The sequence below is a fragment of the Sinocyclocheilus rhinocerous genome, unplaced genomic scaffold (assembly GCF_001515625.1).
Source record: "Sinocyclocheilus rhinocerous isolate Xijiao unplaced genomic scaffold, SAMN03320098_v1.1 scaffold541, whole genome shotgun sequence".
In the NCBI taxonomy this organism is placed as follows: domain Eukaryota; kingdom Metazoa; phylum Chordata; class Actinopteri; order Cypriniformes; family Cyprinidae; genus Sinocyclocheilus; species Sinocyclocheilus rhinocerous.
The window spans coordinates 2361296-2379292 of NW_015658519.1; the positions used below are offsets into that span (position 1 = coordinate 2361296).

General features: G+C 38.3%; 4 protein-coding genes across 5 annotated transcripts; 3 read left to right on the plus strand and 1 right to left on the minus strand.

Moving 5' to 3' along the window:
• Window positions 1–54: 54 nt before the first annotated feature.
• On the minus strand, window positions 55–8995 carry gtf2b (general transcription factor IIB). Of its 2 annotated transcripts, XR_001637821.1 has the most exons (8): window positions 8930–8995; window positions 7768–7874; window positions 7530–7663; window positions 7301–7447; window positions 5074–5203; window positions 4148–4429; window positions 3317–4038; window positions 55–691 (listed from the first exon to the last, which is right to left on the minus strand). XR_001637821.1 is itself a non-coding variant. In XM_016531015.1 (7 exons), the coding sequence occupies exons 1-7, from the start codon at window positions 8944–8946 to the stop codon at window positions 3905–3907; spliced, it is 951 nt and encodes a 316-aa protein (XP_016386501.1). In that variant the 5' UTR covers window positions 8947–8995; the 3' UTR covers window positions 2680–3904. The 2 variants fall into 2 exon arrangements, 1 of the variants encoding a protein (XP_016386501.1); XM_016531015.1 differs by lacking the exon at window positions 55–691 and having other exon boundaries at window positions 2680–4038.
• On the plus strand, window positions 541–2565 carry LOC107722504 (serine/threonine-protein kinase N2-like). Its single transcript, XM_016530869.1, has 4 exons — window positions 541–594; window positions 1158–1265; window positions 1359–1439; window positions 1546–2565. The coding sequence occupies exons 1-4, from the start codon at window positions 541–543 to the stop codon at window positions 1747–1749; spliced, it is 447 nt and encodes a 148-aa protein (XP_016386355.1). The 3' UTR covers window positions 1750–2565.
• Window positions 8996–10488: 1493 nt separating the features above from the next.
• LOC107722505 (volume-regulated anion channel subunit LRRC8D-like) lies at window positions 10489–13915 on the plus strand. Its single transcript, XM_016530870.1, has 2 exons — window positions 10489–10768; window positions 12009–13915. The coding sequence occupies exon 2, from the start codon at window positions 12011–12013 to the stop codon at window positions 13913–13915; it is 1905 nt and encodes a 634-aa protein (XP_016386356.1). The 5' UTR covers window positions 10489–10768; window positions 12009–12010.
• A 696-nt stretch (window positions 13916–14611) lies between these two features.
• LOC107722644 (volume-regulated anion channel subunit LRRC8D-like) lies at window positions 14612–17982 on the plus strand. The gene is made up of 2 exons (XM_016531098.1): window positions 14612–14671; window positions 15081–17982. Exon 2 carries the CDS (start codon window positions 15083–15085, stop codon window positions 17558–17560), a length of 2478 nt encoding a protein of 825 aa, XP_016386584.1. The 5' UTR covers window positions 14612–14671; window positions 15081–15082; the 3' UTR covers window positions 17561–17982.
• The last annotated feature ends 15 nt before the right edge of the window (window positions 17983–17997 follow it).

Consider the following 17997-nt stretch of genomic DNA (forward strand, 5'->3'; position numbering starts at 1 on the left):
CAGGAATAAATTACATTTTAAAATATATTCAAATACTAAACAGTAATTTAAAATGTTACCACATGTCACAATGTTGCTGTTTTTACTGTATTTTTGTTCAAGTTGATTTCTTTCAATAACATAGAAAATTTTTACCAACCTCAAACTTTTAAACAGCGTGTATGTGACAGGCAATCACATTACCTCGTTACCTAGTTGTTCCCTACTGAAATTCCTCCATTTCATGTTTTTTTTTTCATATGTGGACATGAGACATGACAGACTGGAATCTATGCTAGACACCAAATATCAATATAAATATACTAATAACTGGTCCAGATGTTCAAAAATAGGCCTGAAGCTTCATATGTGTAATAATAAGCAATCCAAGTGGAGGGGTAGATACTAGTTGGAGGTCTGGTGTCTTATATAGGCTACACTACATAAACACTATCAAGCTGGAAGCACTAATTTTGTCTAAAATATCCATGTTTTATCTAAATGGTGGGAAAACAAAAGGACCGGTCAAAGGTTTTCTACCCACTACTTGTATGTCGGAGCATGATGCAGAAGAAAAGTTTCAAAGGTACAGTCGTGAAGTTTGACTTCACAATGGTGTAAATAACAGGTTTTGCTCAAACTGTCAGCCATCATGAATGCAAAAATTAAATGTTTATTACGTAAGTCGTGAGTCTTTCTGCATTTCGTAGACCTAATCATCTTCAGTGTCACATGATCCTTCAGAAATCATTCTAATATGCTGATTTGCTGTCCAAGAAATTATTATTATTATTAATGTTTAAAACAGTTAATATTTTTGTGGAAACCATGATACATTTCTCTCAGGATTATTTGATGTACAGAAAGTTATAAAGAACAGCATTTATTTGAGATAGAAATAACATTAGAAACATTAGAAATGTCTTTACTGTCACTTTAGATTCCTTCCTGAATGAATAAAAGTATTAATTTCTTACAAAAAATGTCCTTCCTGAATGAATAAAAATATAAATTTCTTACAAAAAAGAATCTTACTGACCTCAAACTTTTGAGTGTACCTCATAACTTTGACGAGGAGATAATCATATTCATATTCATACAAGCAAATGTATTAAGTGTGAAAGCGACAGTATTTTTGTAACAGGTTTGTGTTACTAAGTGAACTCATGTTTCCATAGTCTCCATTTCCCGGTGATGATGAAGAAGAGGTGTTTGACAGCATTGTGAATGACGAAGTCCGCTACCCAAGATTCCTCTCAACAGAAGCCATCTCCATTATGAGAAGGGTTGGTACTAAGAGCAGCTTTACCAGTGTGAATTTACCAGGTGCGGACATGAATATCATTCTTGTTATTAATATCTTTCACTTTCGCGCACAGTTATTAAGAAGGAATCCCGAGCGACGACTTGGAGCCGGTGAACGTGACGCGGAGGATGTGAAGAAACATCTGTTCTTCAGGGTAACTTCTGAACCATCTGGCTACATGTCTCAATTCATTCCAAGCAATGTATTTTTTTCCCCTTTCTCTTTCTCTATCAATATTATCTGTACCTTCTTTTTTCCAGAATATTGACTGGGATGGACTATTAGCAAAGAAAGTGAAGCCACCATTTGTACCCACAATCCAGAGTTCCAGTGACGTTAGTAATTTTGATGATGAATTTACCTCAGAGGCTCCGGTGCTCACACCGCCCAGAGAGCCCCGGCCCTTGACCCAGGATGAGCAGGACCTGTTTGCAGACTTTGACTATATTGCAGACTGGTGTTAGCCACTTGTTGACATCCGTCCCTCTCCACACACACACAGATACAGAAAATGTGAATCAGATCATTTGCAGAAATCCCTTTTTGTCGTCAGTGTTATTTTAGGATTACCACAACCCCTTTTCCGTATTAACATGATGAAGAAACGTTTATTATAATTTTTTTTTAAATGGAGTATGTTCAGGTTCGGGATAATTATTCCATTTCATCAGGACCTAAGCACTGATCATGAAAAACATAAACTGAGCAGTATAGTTTACAACTATACTGACAACTGACACAATGAACCATGTGATCAGGTGCCTCACTGACACCCCCTTGTGTTGAGGAAGCCAGCACGCCACATCCACTTTCATCTTGCCCACAGAATTTCTTCAGTCACACTGAGAATGATGAGCCTTCGTTTTTATAGTTTTGTTTTTGAAGCATTTACAATGCGACTGGTTTAAAAAATCTGTCAATGTTAATTATGTGAAAGGGTTTTTAAAGCCATAGACCGAAATAATAGGTGATACATTGTACCTCATCCAGTGAATGTATAGTTTGCCACGATTACCAAAACATCTAGCCATTTTTATGTAATGGAGACTATACTCTTCCCTACAGTACAGTATTAATGCATTATGATCCAAGTTACAACGAAAACCGCAAATATGAACTACCAGTTACAACTCTAGTCATACATGTCAGTGCTTTGAAACAGGAAATGCATTTACTTCCATTCAGCAAGTTATTTTTCTATCAAGTTTCAGGATAGGGTCATGTTTTGTTTTGTTTTTTTACCAGACTTAAGCTGTCAGTGGATTTACACTACCGTTCAAAAGTTTGGGGTCAGTAAGTTAATACTGTAATTCAACACTGAAAATTCAACTTTGCCATCACAGGAATAAATTACATTTTAAAATATATTCAAATACTAAACAGTAATTTAAAATGTTACCACATGTCACAATGTTGCTGTTTTTACTGTATTTTTGTTCAAGTTGATTTCTTTCAATAACATAGAAAATTTTTACCAACCTCAAACTTTTAAACAGCGTGTATGTGACAGGCAATCACATTACCTCGTTACCTAGTTGTTCCCTACTGAAATTCCTCCATTTCATGTTTTTTTTTTCATATGTGGACATGAGACATGACAGACTGGAATCTATGCTAGACACCAAATATCAATATAAATATACTAATAACTGGTCCAGATGTTCAAAAATAGGCCTGAAGCTTCATATGTGTAATAATAAGCAATCCAAGTGGAGGGGTAGATACTAGTTGGAGGTCTGGTGTCTTATATAGGCTACACTACATAAACACTATCAAGCTGGAAGCACTAATTTTGTCTAAAATATCCATGTTTTATCTAAATGGTGGGAAAACAAAAGGACCGGTCAAAGGTTTTCTACCCACTACTTGTATGTCGGAGCATGATGCAGAAGAAAAGTTTCAAAGGTACAGTCGTGAAGTTTGACTTCACAATGGTGTAAATAACAGGTTTTGCTCAAACTGTCAGCCATCATGAATGCAAAAATTAAATGTTTATTACGTAAGTCGTGAGTCTTTCTGCATTTCGTAGACCTAATCAGGTTGTAAATGGTTTATTTGTCACTTCAAAAAGGATTCTCTGGTGTTTCATGAAATCTTTATAATAACTGAGCTGTGGATACAGGAACAGAAACACACGAACAGAAACTTCTGCTTCATACCATTCCCCTCGTGAAAGAAAAAAAGAGGGGGAAACAAAACCATTCGTGAGCTACACGCTTTCAAAGCCCATGGTATTTGTACACCTGCTCTGGGGATTTCCGAGATGTTCACCATGCTTTTCTGAAAAGTATTTATTATTTAAGTTACTAAATATAATGCAAACAAGCTAACAAAATCATTTCCTACAAAAGAAAATGTTACAGTAAGAAATATGCCTAGTTGCAACCACCAAATTCTCACTTAGACATATGTACAATTTATATACACACAAATGAAAGTACAGCCTGCAATCTGTGATTTAACTTGGAATGTGTCTTCTGTACTTTGTCGAATCCCTGCCGTCGTCTTTTCAAAAGGCTTGTGTCTTCACGGGGGAAGAGCAAAACGTGCAAATTTCAAAGAGAAAAGGGCAAAAATTCTGAAAGTACAAAGAGCGGTGAGTGTGGGGCACATGGGTGTTCACAGTTGAGGCAGTTTATCCACTGGTGTGTCGAACTTGAAGTCTGGAGGAAAGAGATCGGCAGCGCGGGGATAAATGAGACGGTAGGACTGACGGATGGTGACGTCTGCCACTCCAGCAATGTCCCCAATCTCTGCACAGGAGAAAAATAACTTCCATTCATCAAGCACGCTAACATACCGCCTTTCGTTTTTGATTATCGCAATACTCGTCGACTGGATTATATATTTGTTCTCTCTTACCCTTCTGAGTCTTCTTCTCAGCAGACGCTTGAGAGGCCATGTAAATGGCTGCGGCTGCCACTGAGATCGGACTGCGCCCTGGAACCAAGTCCAGTTCAACGGCCTTCCTGGCGATGTAAGTGGCCGCCATCTGCACCTGTTTGGGCAAGCCCAAGTTGGAGCAGAAACGTGACATGAAGTCGCCGGTTGTAATGAGATCCACGCTCGTCTCAAGAGCCTTCAGGATAAGCTTGAAGCAGCGGCCAATCTCCTTCTTCGAGATCCGAGACACGGCACAGATTTCTGGGGTGGAGGGAGATAGAAATTAAATATATATCAAGACCTGCTGGAATATTGATAGCTAAATATCTTCAGTTCTAGAGTTATCTAGCATCATGCTAAAGGTGAAGTGTGTCATTTCTGCACCACAAGCATGGAGTTACAAAACGAAGAGGTTTTCCAGAACACTCCCTCTGCCTTCCACTGGTCATTCAAACAAATAAACTCACACTATTGAGGGCAACAGTGCCCACCCACTTTTTCAGTAGCCTTTGTTCTGGAAGAATTTTTTTCCCCACAGGGATTTAGAAAAGTCTTTTAAGAGTTATGAAACAACCAGCTATGAAGTGCTTTGGAACTTCTTCAAAGCCCCAAAAAATTAAATCAAGTATTTAATTGATGGTAAAAGATAACACTATTGATTTAAAGGTGTTAATTTAAAATTTGGCTAAAGCAAATACCATCGATTAACAACCTCGTAGCTCACAGTAAGTCTGTTTTTAACTGTTTATAAGTTATTGATCAAAATAAAATTGCCCTATGAAGAAAATGCTGACTGTTGCCCTCTATTGGTTGAGCCAATGTTGATGGTAGACACAGTAAATTCAGTACAATATAGTCTATTAATAAACAACAACATAAAAAAAAAAAGAGCAAGTGGTTTATACCTTTAAATGTTCTAGGGACGCCCTCCTGTCTGCACGCTATGTAAAGGCAGGCTGAAGCGATCGCATCATTACTTCTGCCTTTCAGACTCTTCTGTTCGTAAACCTGTTTGAACAAGTTGTTTGTTCGGTCCTGAAACAGAGAAAGGAAACTTTACTGAGAGGATGGAGGAATATGCTCTTCAAGTGAGGTTGGAAATACTGATTAAAGGGGTCAAATGATGTTGCTAAAAAGAACATTATTTTGTGCATTTGGTGTAATGCAATGTGTTTACGCAGTTTAAGGTTCAAAAAACATTATTTTCCACATACTGTACATTATTGTTTCTCATCTTTCTGAAATGCGTCGATTTTTACAAAGCTCATCGGTCTGAAAAGTGAGGTGTGCTCTGATTGGCCAGCTATCCAGTGTGTTGTGATTGGCCGAATACCTCAAGCAGAAATGTTACGCCCCTTACCATATTTGGAAACACACAGCGTCTCCACAACATGGTGGCAGCGACAACAACAATACTACAGCAAGAATAAAAGTTACGAATTCTTTCTTTGCGTATACATTTGGGCGGTGTTATCCAAATCATCCAACACAGTGACATAGATTTGTGGGGGTGTGTTTTAGGAAGGCGTGGGTGAGTCTTAACTTTTAGAAAGCATATCTCTTTTGAGTTTGAAACTTTAATCTTTGTGACTACAGATCTTATATATGCATGAACAGCTTGTAACACTCCAAAGACAAAGGAAAACATGAAATCACGTCATATGACCCCTTTAACGAATGACCATGAATGTTTTTAATAGTGCAAAACTCTTCTAGTCTAGTGATACACGCGTTGCCAAGTTCTGACATCAGATGTGTTGATGTAAAACATGACAGAAACACTTATCTATAATAGGTCAAATCTTCAATGTACAAACTTTATTTAGAGAAGCCAGCTCTAGTGAATGATTGTGCAAATTATTTTGAATTAACATCCTGTATTTCAATCATTTTAATGGTGTGATTTACAAAGCAGCTTACAGACAAAAAGTGTTAAGTTAATCACTCAACTTTCATGGTTTGCTTTAAAAAAACAAACAAATATTTTTTATCATGTATGTTATACAAAATTCTGAAGTAGTTATTTGGCTTAACTGTTTACAATATCATTTTTTGGTTTGGTTTAGTTTAGTTATGTGTTATGTTTTTGACTTGAACGAGTGCATAATTACGTTACCATCTAATTCAATAACAGTAGGCTGGGACACTCACGATTAGAGGTCGACCGATGAATCGGCACCGATAGTTGATTGGCGGAACTATCGGTTATCGGCAAAAATCAATGCCGATAGTTTTCCGGGTTGCGTCCGATGCTGGAGTGGCTGAGAAGGGTCCGCTGCCATCATATAGTACAAGAGCGGCCTCTAGAGGCGGAAATCACTAACAGCACGTGTTGTTTGTTTTGACACGTGACACTGCGCGCTGCACAGAGCGGGAAACTTCAAACGTGCATTTAAATGCAGCCGACAGAAAATCCTGCCGCGGAACAAGGTCAAATATCACCTCGTAATGGGAAGGCCATTTTCAAATTTCAAATGTTGGTGCTCTTAAATTTTTTAAGTTAGGAGCACAAGCGCTCCTAAAAAGAAAAATAAGCGTAGATCCCTGCATCGCTGCGCTTCTGTCCAGTGTGTGACTTGCATATTTTTTTTATTTTGATTAGATAATCATGCAGTGTTCTAAAATAGAAGCAAATAAAGTGTGAGAGTACACATACAATATCAATAAAATATGTATGTAATTTTAATGCTATGGCCTTGTGTAGTTATTTAAAGATGGCCATCTTTAAGCATGACTGTTGAAATTAAATGGTAATACTTTACAGTAAGAGTCCTTTTGTAATATTAATGAAAGCTGTAAAAGTATTGTTCCTAGTGTGTTCATTTCAACATTTACTATTACAACATTTACTATTACTAATAGGCTATATTTGTACATTTTAAAGTTTCTTTTTTTAACATTAGTAAACTATGAAATAACTTTAATGATCAATATAATAATTAATATTAATATGTTTATTCATTTACAAAGTATGGTTCAGTACTGCTACTGCTTTTTTAAAAATAGTAAAGCGCTGTTTTAGTTTTCGTTTACCATTTTTAAAACTATCGGTTGATTAATCGGTATCGGCCAGTGTGGTCCAACCTAGCTATCGGTATCGGTAAAATCCACTATCGGTCGACCTCTACTCACGATGATGTTTCTGGGGAGGTTGATCCTGTCGGCCATGGTGGTTATCTCCTTGAAGGCATTCAACATGGCTCGATCGGAGCTGCTCATGGTTCTCCGATTCTGGTACTTGGAATTTCCAAACTCATCAAAGCTCGCTGCACCTGTTCCCTGAAATACCATATTTAAAAATCATGATGAAAACACACATTTATGCATGTATGCATTATAAATAGGTAGACAAGTTCCTTACTTTGCTGATCATGGTGGTGAGGTCTCCTCCATTGAGGAGAGGGTTCTGAGTGTCACCAACACGAGACGGATCTTTAGTTGCTTTCTCATTGGTGAACGTTCTCCACTCTGACCCTACATCAATTACACGGTCACCTAAGAAAGAAAGAAAACACAAGCTTATTGTCTTATTGTTTAAGTTAGTGATGAAAAATGTCCACTTAAAGCTTGAATATTCAGAAGCAGATGGAAACTCATACCTACTACGAGGCCGCATTCAGGACAGATCATGTCTCCTGCCCTGTAGTCCTCCACCAGTATTGCATCGGGGTGATTGGGGCATTGCACCTTGGGAAGAGAGTCTCCACTAAAACAGACAAAATTCCAGAGGTCAGGAAAAATCCACATGAACTCTTGAACTCTACTGACATTAGAAAACAACTGTTTGTCTGTGGATTAGGATACAGTAAACACTACAGGAAGATGCCAAATGAACCACCACAGATACTCATATAAAGCAGGGGCATATTAGATTTTTTTTTTTTAATTGGATACAGATCAATTCATTAGAGAAGTTCTTGATGCATCATTTCCTTTTCTTTGTTTTTTTTTTTTCTTATCTATTTTTTTAAACAGTAATGAACTTCTACATGGGAATATATATATATATATATATATATATATATAAATAATCTAAACCTTACTTTAAATATGACATCAACTTTTAGTGTTCCTCTCTGACCCCTATTGACTTGTAAATTAATCCATTATTTTAAATATGCCATATGCTCAGCTAAGGGGGTTGTTATGCATCAAATTATATATTCGTGCAATCCCTATAAAATTATAAGCTTTAAATATATAAATATTAAAACAAAAATAAAAAATAACAGTGGACTAAAGGGTGGCTTGGACTGTTACAGCAGGTGACTGCTACTAAACACTGATGTTATAGCCTCAACAACGCAGACATGGGTTAGGATAAATAAAGAAAATGTTTATTAGATAAATAAATATCAATAGGAATCGCTTCCTGAGAGTTTTCAAGAGCCCATCTTGTTAGTGATGTATGCGCAGTTAGCTCTGTTGTGACCGTGTTGTTTGGTTTGGTTTTGACAGGCATCTCAACCTTCCACGCAGATCTGAAACAATTTATCTGACGGCTTGTCTTTAAAAATTATTTGCAGAAATGAGCTCTCATTGTGTCGTATTTCATACGATGCGAACAGCTAGCCAACGTGCGCTAGCAGAAAATGACAGTGTACTCATTATCCAAGATCTGCTTTATACGCACCACAACGACAACAAACTACGACTAAAAAGCCTGTAGAGGCCCACACCGGACAGATTCAAAGGTCATCTACGCCATCCTTTACAAAACGACATCAGAGAGACACAAAACCAGCAGAAATGGTAACTAACCGGCTCGTCGACGCCATACTGTTACTGTCTGTTGTCCACGGCAGTGACTCTGGTGAACACAATGGACGCCCGCTGCCCATATTTATAGGTTTTCTAGGTCACGTGTACAGGGCAGAGACGGAAAGCCACAAGTGCCAAACTTACAAATTTATGATTCGACATTCATTCGTGTTCAAAAATTAATGAGAAGTCGTTTCTTGCATTTAAGATACGCGCCGTTTCTTCTCATTACATTTCAAATCTTCAGTTTCAACCTTAAAATACAGGAATTCAATTTGTTATATTTTTCACATTAAGTAGTCTCTTTATCTGACATTCCAGATTGAATTCATTATACAGTTAATATAAAAATATAACAGTTTTATTATATATACAACAGCCCAACTTAGATGTTAGAGCCAGCCCTAGCACAATATGCATCTAATTTTGTAGTTTGTTTTAACTCAAATTCGATTATAAATAGAGCTGTATAATACATTACAAGTCTGGTCTGAAACATAACACAGGCGCAGTAGGCCTATTGCACATGGCTTTAATTTGACTACAATGGAAAATGCACGTGATTTGCAGTCTCATTTTAAAACTATTTGTCACTATTTGTTCTTTTTAATTCCTCTGTTTACTGACAAGGCCTTTAAAGTTTAAACAATGCTGTATTTAAAATTATATACCATCCCTAAATTCATTAATCATTTGTGCTTAATAATGCAGATGTCTCATACAAAGTTATTATTGGTTTAATTCCTCCTGTAGTGCTCTCAGAAACCAAGGGTTGGGCCCTTTTATAATCATGCTATGGTGAGAACACTCATATCTCTCTTAACTCATAAGGGATAATCTGTTCTCGTCTAATGATATTCCAGAGCACTAAAGGAGCAAATGCACTGATAAACAGGTGATGACATCTTATATACATTTTTATGGCAGCTGCATGTGTAAAATAAAATGTGTTGAACTTATATAAACAGTAGAAATGGGGATCATTTGGGCTTCTGTCATTTAGGGAAATAAGTATGCATGCCATAAACTATATTATGATTCTTTATGAATAATCAAAAGCATTCGAAACACTGGTGGAATTTTAAAAAATGACAGAAGAGGAAGAAAAATACACGTGTTCATGATTCAGTCAGACAGACAACAAAGGAAAATCTATGTTCCTCTTTACAAACTAGCTGAAACTTGAAAAAAACATTTGGGGTGGGTAAATTTAGTAACCAAGACATTTCCTGCACACTGTGCCAACCAAACATTACTCCACCATTTAAGCATCTAAGTCCTAGTTTCCTTATAATAAAAAGGAAGAAGAAAAGAAAGTATAAGAAAGAGTGATCGGGGTCTTAATTATTAAATAGTTATGGCTGTCAGAACTGTAATACTTCACAGACTCCACCTTTAATTAAAAAAAAAACTTTATCTAAAACACTGCTTTGTGTACTGGGCGCGTCTGCAGCTCTAAGAGCCTTTTTGTTGATAATTCACCTTTATCCAGTGCGTTCATAAACGCTACGCTGTCAACGTCCAATGAAATACGCAGTTGACGAACGGAACAGCTCCGTCATCTTGACTGCTGAACTACAAGTCGGAGCAGGTCGGACAAAGAATCGCAAATTTGAACCTCACGCCGAAGTTAGACTGCTCTGGACGGCGTGTGCAGTGCTTGATGGACACTACATTACTACGCTGAAACAAGACTGTTTGGTGGCGATTATGCTGACTTTTGTAGTCCGTTTCCTGCTCAACAACAACTTTTGACAAATCTAGCGTTTAAAGCAATATGACAATCAGGATAAGGACAGCGCGCACTCTTCCATCCCAGTGAAAAACAGCATAGAGACAGTAAGTAGACCGTTTTACTGTTTTAATCTGGGTCTTTGAGGCTTATTTCTTCCTACTACCTAGAAATATATTATTCCCAGGGGCTGCATGTTATGTGAGTTCAGCAGTTTAGCGTTTCAGACTCTGTCTGCCTCGTAGATCTTGACATCAAATTACTGTATTATACGAATGAGAATATTTCTATTTTAAGACAATGTTTCATTAGCCTGATAATATCCATTTCAGAACAACCTAGAAACTTTTCAAATTAAATTTACAGGGTCATCGACTAAATGGCTGCATTTGCATTCTGAATTGGTGATTTTAAAAAAGTTTACTCATAATAATTTATGAAAACTAAAGCCATAATTTGGCCTCGTGCTGTCTTGGCTCTACAAGGCGCTTCTTAACAGAATTTAATGTTGACATACATTAAAACAGTTTTGTGTATTTGCAAGGTCGCCCCCTACTGATAAATCTAACAAAATATGAATTGAAGTCACCAAGGCTTGTCCTGAAAAGAGAATTAGCTGTAAAAGTCAAAATAAAGACACATAAAACACTCTTTTTGTGGAATGACCCCGCGATGCAATCAACTCAAAGTTAGAATCGTGGGCTTCTTAGCTTATATATTTCTTAAATCCCTTAAATGGTTAACACAGACAATTCTAATAATTACCAGCTGCCATGTGTTTCCAGACTCTATTTCTCATGCACTACTCTGAGAAAATGGCAGACATCAAATAAAGCAGTGCTCGAACTGTGTGCATGCCACTGGGAGTTTAAAAACAGAATTGGGCTATAAATACCACGATGGCAGCCAAAAATGTTTTAACCCAGAATCAGGAATCACATCTGAAGTGAATGGACACATGTTTCTCATGCCACACAAACATGCGAGTCGTCGCAGTGAAGTGCTATTTCAAACATAACACACTCTTGAGATGGTTCGGACCTTTCATGTTGTAACTTGAAGCCACATGTGGCTAGCAGGTATTTTTCGAATTATGCACAGTCAGTACATGCACTCTGCATGGTTTAACTCACTCTTTTATATATACATTTGTGCTGTAAGTAATTTTCAGTGAAATAATCTGATTAAATGTAAATCTGCTCAATAAAATATAGTGTTCGCTTACTTTATTTTGGAGTAAACACCCAAGACCTTTGAAGAATGTTGAGACATGTAATAGACTCAAATTAATTCTGTTCAAACATGCACTGGTTTCATATGCACTGACTGCACTACTCTTTATTGCAGGGATGTTTAGTCTAACTGAAGTTGCCTCCCTTAATGACATCCAGCCGAAATACCGTATTCTGAAACCATGGTGGGATGTGTTCATGGATTATATTGGAGTAATAATGTTGATGTTAGCCATCTTTTCTGGGACTATGCAGTTATCCAAAGACCAAGTGGCATGTCTTCCCATTCTTGAGGAAAGCACAAACCCTGAGGCAGCACAAAATCAACTAGAATGTTCCACATCAGTTCTGGGCACCGCACCCTCAACAACCAGAGACCTTCCTGACAGTGTTGCACATGAACTCCTTAACACTCAACCTACCCCCTTAAAAGGAGAAGATAGGTGGTCTCAACCTCAACCCAGAGGACGAAAAACAAATCTGGACTATCAGCAGTATGTTTTTGTCAACCAAATGTGCTACCATGATGCCCTACCATGGTACAACAAATACTTCCCTTACCTTGCCCTCATACACACCATAATGCTAATGGTAAGCAGCAATTTTTGGTTCAAGTACCCAAAGACCAGCTCAAAGATTGAACACTTTGTTTCCATTTTGGGGCGGTGCTTTGAATCACCATGGACAACGAAAGCTTTGTCTGAAACTGCTTGTGAAGATTCTGAGGAAAAGCAGAGATTCACAGGTGGTGTGGTTTTCCAGAAACACGTATCCTCGGAGGACAGCAGTCAGTCTACACCTTTAATTGAAACTCCAACGGTGCAGTTTCCAACTGAAAAGCTTATTGCAGAAGCTCCTAGCCTGACCACCTTAGACAAAAAAGATGGAGAACAAGCCAAGGCTCTTTTTGAGAAAGTGCGAAAATTTCGAGTCCATGTAGAAGACAGTGACTTCATCTATAAACTCTACGTTGCTCAGACAGCGATAAAAGCACTAAAGATCATTTTGATCTTGAGCTATACATCAACATTTGCCTCAAAGATCAGTTTCTGCCATATATGCCAACCTAAAATCGAAAGTTTGACCGGGTATGATCAGTTCATTTGCACGCACAACATGGCATTCATGTTGAGGAAACTTCTTTTCACTTTTATGGCTATGATATGTCTCTATGGACTGGTGTGTTTGTATACACTCTACTGGCTCTTCAGGAGACCTCTTAAGGAGTACTCTTTTGAAAAAGTCAGAGAGGAAAGTAGCTTTAGTGATATTCCTGATGTCAAAAATGACTTTGCGTTTCTTCTACACATGGTCGACCAATACGACCAGTTGTACTCCAAACGATTTGGCGTATTTCTCTCTGAGGTGAGTGAGAACAAACTACGAGAAATAAGCCTTAACCACGAGTGGACGTTTGAAAAAATACGTCAGCATGTGACATCCAATGCTCAAGATGAACAAGAACTTCACCTCTTTATGCTGTCGGGACTCCCTAATGCTGTATTTGACCTCACCGATCTGGAAGTCCTCAAGTTAGAGCTTATTCCTGAGGTCAGGATTTCAGCCAAAGTTTCTCAGATGACCAACCTACGGGAACTACATCTGTATCACTGCCCCGCTAAAGTCGAACATACTGCTTTCACTTTTCTCCGCGACCATCTGCGATGCCTTCACATTAAGTTTACTGATGTAGCAGAAATCCCACCGTGGATTTATCTGTTGAGGAGCCTAAAGGAACTGAACCTGATTGGGAACTTGAACTCTGAACACAACAAGATGATCGGTTTGGAGTCACTTAGAGATCTGAGACACTTGAGGATGTTGTACCTCAAAAGCAATCTCAACAAAATACCAACTAATCTAACAGAACTCTCGCCACATCTCACCAAACTGGTGATACACAATGATGGGACTAAATTACTGGTACTGAACAGTCTCAAGAAGATAACGAGCCTGGTTGATTTGGAGCTCCAGAACTGTGATTTGGAGAGGATCCCCCATGCCATTGCATTATACGAATGAGAATATTTCTATTTTAAGACAATGTTTCATTAGCCTGGTTATATCCATTTCAGAACAACCTAGAAACGTTTTTAATTTAAATTTACAGGTTTATTTATTATTATTTTTATTATTATATACATTTACTAAATGTGTGTGCATTTCCATTCTGAAATGATTTTAAAAAGTTTACTGATAATAATTTCAGTGCAGTTTTATAGTATACAGTTTTATCCATTTGGCCTTGTGTGTCTTGACACTACAAGGTATTTCTTAAGAGAATTTATTACTGACATACGGTACATTAAAACAGTTTTCTGTATTTTTACGATCGCCCCCTACTGACAAATATAACAAAATGTGAATTGTAGTGATGGAGGACGCTTAAACTTGTCCTGGAAAGTTCACTATATATAAAAGTCAAAGTAAAGACACATAAAATACTATTTTTGTGAAATGACGCAGCTATGCAATCAACTCAAAGTTAGAATTGTGGAATACTTAGCTTATATATTTCTTAATTCCCATAAATGGTTAACAAAGACAACTCTAATGATTAACAGCTGCCATGTGTTTCCAGAATCTATTTCTCACGCACCACTTTGAGAAAATAGCAGGCATCAAATAAAGCAGTGCTCGAACTGTGCGCATGCCACTGGGAATTTAAAAACAGAATTGGGCTATTAATACGACATTGGCAGCCAAAAATGTTTTAACCTAGAATCAGGAATCGTATCTGAAGTGAATGGACATGTGTTTCTCATGCCACACGAACATGTAAGTCATCACAGTGAAGTGCCATTTCAAACATGACACACTCTTGACATGTTTAGGACCTTTCATGTTGTAACTTGAAGCCACATGTGGCTAGCAGACATTTGTCAAGTCATGCAGTCAGTACATGCACTCTGTGTGGTTTAACTCACTCACTTATGTAGGCCTATACATTTGTACTGTAAGTCACTTTCAGTAAAAGAACCTGACAAAATGTAAATCTACTTGATCAAATATAGTTTTTTTTTTTTCTTGGAATAAACACCTAAGACTTTCAAATGTGTACACCAATAACATCTCTAAATGTTGATTACGTGTAATAGACTCTTATGTACAATTACTCACATGTAATTCATTCTGTTCAAATATGCACTGGTTTCATATGCACTGACTGCACTACTCTTTATTGCAGGGATGTTTAGTCTAACTGAAGTTGCCTCCCTTAATGACATCCAGCCGAACTACCGTATTCTGAAACCATGGTGGGACGTGTTCATGGATTATATTGGGGTAATAATGCTGATGTTAGCCATATTTTCGGGGACTATGCAGTTGTCCAAAGACCAAGTGGCATGTCTTCCCATTCTTGAGGAAAGCACAAACCCTGAGGCAGCACAAAATCAACTAGAATGTTCCACATCAGTTCTGGGCACCGCACCCTCAACAACCAGAGACCTTCCTGACAGTGTTGCACATGAACTCCTTAACACTCAACCTACCCCCTTAAAAGGAGAAGATAGGTGGTCTCAACCTCAACCCAGAGGACGAAAAACAAATCTGGACTATCAGCAGTATGTTTTTGTCAACCAAATGTGCTACCATGATGCCCTACCATGGTACAACAAATACTTCCCTTACCTTGCCCTCATACACACCATAATGCTAATGGTAAGCAGCAATTTTTGGTTCAAGTACCCAAAGACCAGCTCAAAGATTGAACACTTTGTTTCCATTTTGGGGCGGTGCTTTGAATCACCATGGACAACGAAAGCTTTGTCTGAAACTGCTTGTGAAGATTCTGAGGAAAAGCAGAGATTCACAGGTGGTGTGGTTTTCCAGAAACACGTATCCTCGGAGGACAGCAGTCAGTCTACACCTTTAATTGAAACTCCAACGGTGCAGTTTCCAACTGAAAAGCTTATTGCAGAAGCTCCTAGCCTGACCACCTTAGACAAAAAAGATGGAGAACAAGCCAAGGCTCTTTTTGAGAAAGTGCGAAAATTTCGAGTCCATGTAGAAGACAGTGACTTCATCTATAAACTCTACGTTGCTCAGACAGCGATAAAAGCACTAAAGATCATTTTGATCTTGAGCTATACATCAACATTTGCCTCAAAGATCAGTTTCTGCCATATATGCCAACCTAAAATCGAAAGTTTGACCGGGTATGATCAGTTCATTTGCACGCACAACATGGCATTCATGTTGAGGAAACTTCTTTTCACTTTTATGGCTATGATATGTCTCTATGGACTGGTGTGTTTGTATACACTCTACTGGCTCTTCAGGAGACCTCTTAAGGAGTACTCTTTTGAAAAAGTCAGAGAGGAAAGTAGCTTTAGTGATATTCCTGATGTCAAAAACGACTTTGCATTTCTTCTACACATGGTCGACCAATACGACCAGTTGTACTCCAAACGATTTGGCGTATTTCTCTCTGAGGTGAGTGAGAACAAACTACGAGAAATAAGCCTTAACCACGAATGGACGTTCGAAAAACTACGTCAGCATGTGACCTCCAATGCTCAGGATGAACAAGAACTTCAACTCTTTATGCTGTCGGGACTCCCTAATGCTGTATTTGACCTCACCGATCTGGAAGTCCTCAAGTTAGAGCTTATTCCTGAGGTCAGGATTTCAGCCAAAGTTTCTCAGATGACCAACCTACGAGAACTACATCTATATCACTGCCCCGCTAAAGTCGAACAAACTGCTTTCACTTTTCTCCGCGACCATCTGCGATGCCTTCACATTAAGTTTACTGATGTAGCAGAAATCCCACCGTGGATTTATCTGTTGAGGAGCCTAAAGGAACTGAACCTGATTGGGAACTTGAACTCTGAACACAACAAGATGATCGGTTTGGAGTCACTTAGAGATCTGAGACACTTGAGGATGTTGTACCTCAAAAGCAATCTCAACAAAATACCAACTAATCTAACAGAACTCTCGCCACATCTCACCAAACTGGTGATACACAATGATGGGACTAAATTACTGGTACTGAACAGTCTCAAGAAGATAACGAGCCTGGTTGATTTGGAGCTCCAGAACTGTGATTTGGAGAGGATCCCCCATGCCATCTTTAGCTTGGCTAACTTGCAAGAACTGGATTTGAAGAATAATAATATCCGGACCATTGAGGAGATCATAAGCTTTCAGCACCTGAGAAGATTGATGTGCCTCAAGTTATGGTACAACAAGATCACTGCCATTCCACCATCGATAGGCCTAGTGAAGAGTCTGGAGTCCCTCGTTATCTGTCACAATAAACTAGAGACCCTTCCTCCAGCTTTGTTTCATCTGCCCAAGCTGAGGCACATTGACCTCAGCCACAATTGCATCTCAAGTATACCAGTGGAGGTTGGATACCTTCACAACCTTCAGCATTTCGCAATCACTGGGAACAAGGTAGAGGTTCTGCCTAATCAACTGTTTAAATGTTCCAAACTAAAGGTTTTATGTGTGGGTCATAACAGCATCACTTCCATTCCAGAGGCGATTGGGCAGTTAGTTCAGCTGTCCCATCTAGAGCTCAAAGGGAACTGCTTAGATTGCCTTCCATTTCAGCTTGGCCAGTGTCGCCTTCTTCGGAAAAACCTCCTGTTCGTGGAGGATCATCTTTTCGACACACTGCCTCTGGAGGTCAAGGAAAGTATCAGTAGTGAATAATGGACTGATGGACATTTAAATTCTGCAGAAGTCTGCAAAAACTTTTATGGGCCTGTCATCAACAATATGGTCTATAAATGGGCCTCAAAGACAGGAAGCAAATACACACGTGTTGCAACATACAACAGGAAAATTGCAAACAACAGGTTTGTGTTTGCTTCTGTTTGCCATTTGTTTAAATTATGTTCTGTTATACTTGTATATTGTATTTACATACATTTTTGTTGTCATATTGAATATGCAGGCTGATGCATATTGTAAAGAGACGGTGCACCCAAAAATTGCAATTCTGTCATTATTTACTTGTCATCCCAAACTTGTATGACTACTGTGGAACACAAAAGGAGATATTTTGAACTGTTTTTTGTCCATTAATGGGGCCCAAAACAACATCCGACCCTACTGACTTTTATTGTATGGACCTATAAATAATGACA